Source organism: Aplysia californica, unplaced genomic scaffold (genome assembly GCF_000002075.1).
Source record: "Aplysia californica isolate F4 #8 unplaced genomic scaffold, AplCal3.0 scaffold02823, whole genome shotgun sequence".
Classification (NCBI taxonomy): domain Eukaryota; kingdom Metazoa; phylum Mollusca; class Gastropoda; order Aplysiida; family Aplysiidae; genus Aplysia; species Aplysia californica.
In genome coordinates, this window is record NW_004800093.1 from 1 (window position 1) to 2235 (window position 2235).

General features: G+C 39.6%; 1 protein-coding gene across 1 annotated transcript in view; it reads right to left on the minus strand.

The window, feature by feature from the left end:
- Positions 1-964: 964 nt before the first annotated feature.
- The window catches only part of LOC101854068 (cholinesterase-like), a 4173-nt gene continuing 2902 nt past the window's right edge, over positions 965-2235 (minus strand). The window contains exon 4 of the mRNA XM_035973758.1: positions 965-1904. Coding sequence (XP_035829651.1) covers positions 1632-1904 — 273 coding nt within the window. The 3' untranslated portion in view covers positions 965-1631. The remainder of the gene's footprint in view (positions 1905-2235) is intronic.

A 2235-nucleotide genomic window follows, 5' to 3' on the forward strand; every position in this document is an offset into this window, starting at 1 on the left:
ATAGAAATATTTAAACATATATATTTTAATCTTTTTGATTGGTTTTGCATAGGTTTATCCCCCCATGCCACCCAACCCCCTTTCAAGAGAAATAAAAAGACAGTTCTTGACTGTAATCTCGCTTCCCACAGTGGTCTGTATTTAGAATAATAATAATAATTTACTATATTACAATGTCTACCACTGCAGTGCTTTTAGTTCGAACTCGACTTTCTTGATTACGTGCGAACCCGAGAAGGGTCTGGCTCTTTCTCATGCGTCTTGGCAAGCTGCTTGCAGTAGCTCTCTGCCAGTTAGAAGAAACAAAACTCTATTGACGCTACAATTCGCGAAGTCACTGATCATCCTATTCAAATACCGTGTGCAAAAGTTTTTTGTTTTTATAAAAAGAACTCATTTACATTATATAAGTCTTTCAGCAATATTCACTATTCAGTGTAGGCCTACACTATAGTGCAGTCAAAAATTCGTGGTGCAACTTGTCAAATATATTCTCAACTATTGAGCATAGACTATCCAGCTTTTGCACGATGAAATGTACCAATTTGTCTTAATAGATCAATATTTTTGTAAACACTTGTTAACTGAATTCTACAAAATTCCTTACTATAATATGCTAATTAAAAGTCCCAGTGGGTGGTTTCTATAGATTTTAAAAGATTTACATCAGGGGCAGTATTGCTTTCAAAAGCAAGAGCGTCTTTTTTCTAATCATTGAACTCACACCTTGAGAACCTTTAGTGCAAAAAAGTTTACGTTATAAAAACAATTTCTTGCAACAAGTTTTGCGACTAATAGTGTCATTCGTCAGTTGTGACCTTGACCATATTATTATTCGTATACAAAATGTGTATGAGAAGCGGGTATTGCGGTGAACAATCCCATTTTCCGCGTGACGGAGATTTATAGTATTTTATATAAATTTAACTTGACAAGAAACGTTTTTTAAACCAGCCTCAATTGTTGTGGAAAATTATGATTCAGTTGGGACACATTGATACAAACAACTGTGAAAAGTATGGGTGATATTGATTCACCCGTTACAGAGATATTTGCGAATAAGTTGCGCCACGAATTTTTGACCATGTTATAGTCAATAGTCACAGTGTTATTCAGTGTGTGCGCGATGACGTCACATGGCCTTTCATAGTGCTTCGACTTTCGAATAGGAAGCCCGCCTATTGTTCATTTCTTGCAAAGCTGTCTGCTGTGCTACCATGGCGCTCTACAGCCAAAGGCTCTTGAAATATTCGTGAATATTGAATCGTAGCGAATTCTTCTAAGAAGCATGTTTTACAATTCTTGTTGGCTCCGCTTATCACCCACTCTCGTAAGCATGGTATAAAGAATATTGTGTATTTACCTCATTTGATTTTAGCTTTGACAACCTTCAACAGATCTCGCTATCAGTGTGTTGTCGTGTTTCTTAATACCACATATACCCCTTTTTCTCAACATCCACCTCTCCTCCCTCTTTCTTCAAATTGCATAGAAAAAGATTGCAGAAGAGAAAGCGAAAAGGACTGGCGTAGAGGTACGAGGGCTGAGATGTGGGATGAAAAGGAGAAAAATCTTGCTCTTCTTTTTTCACAACCTGAGATGCAACTTTCTTCCAATTATTCCCCAGCACCTCACCTGATGTCGTCCAACACATCCAGATACATATTCGGAGTCCTCTCGCTAGGCGGTACAGAGTCATAGTACTGGATTGTGGTCAGTTTCTTCACCAGTTCGTCTTGGTATGCGGCTCCGAAGGGTTTGAGTACACCCTCGACGACCGATTCAAACTGGCTGGCGTTAATTGGGTTCGGATCTTGACGTCCAAACACCTTCGAAAATCCGTAGAGAAGCCAAAATGTCCCCTCGTCATGAACCACGCCGGCAATGACAGATGTGTTTTTGATCTGGATAGAAATCAACAGCAAAAAAAAAAAAAAAAAGAGATCAGATTGTACTGAGATTCAGCTTGAGCATAAAGACGACTTCGAAAACTAATATCTGTCACTTTCTCCTCTTCCTCCTCTTCACCCCCTTCTCCCTCCACCTCCCCCTCCTCTTAATCATTATCATATCATCATCACCATCTTCCTCCTCCTCGTCCTCCTCCTCCTCCCCCTCCTCCTCATCTTCATCAACAACGACAACATAACTTGGGTAGGGAGGTATTGAGCTCCACTGGTACGTCCTACTTCTGTTCTGTTTCTCTGTAGGTTGTTTTTTGTCTGACTTGCAACC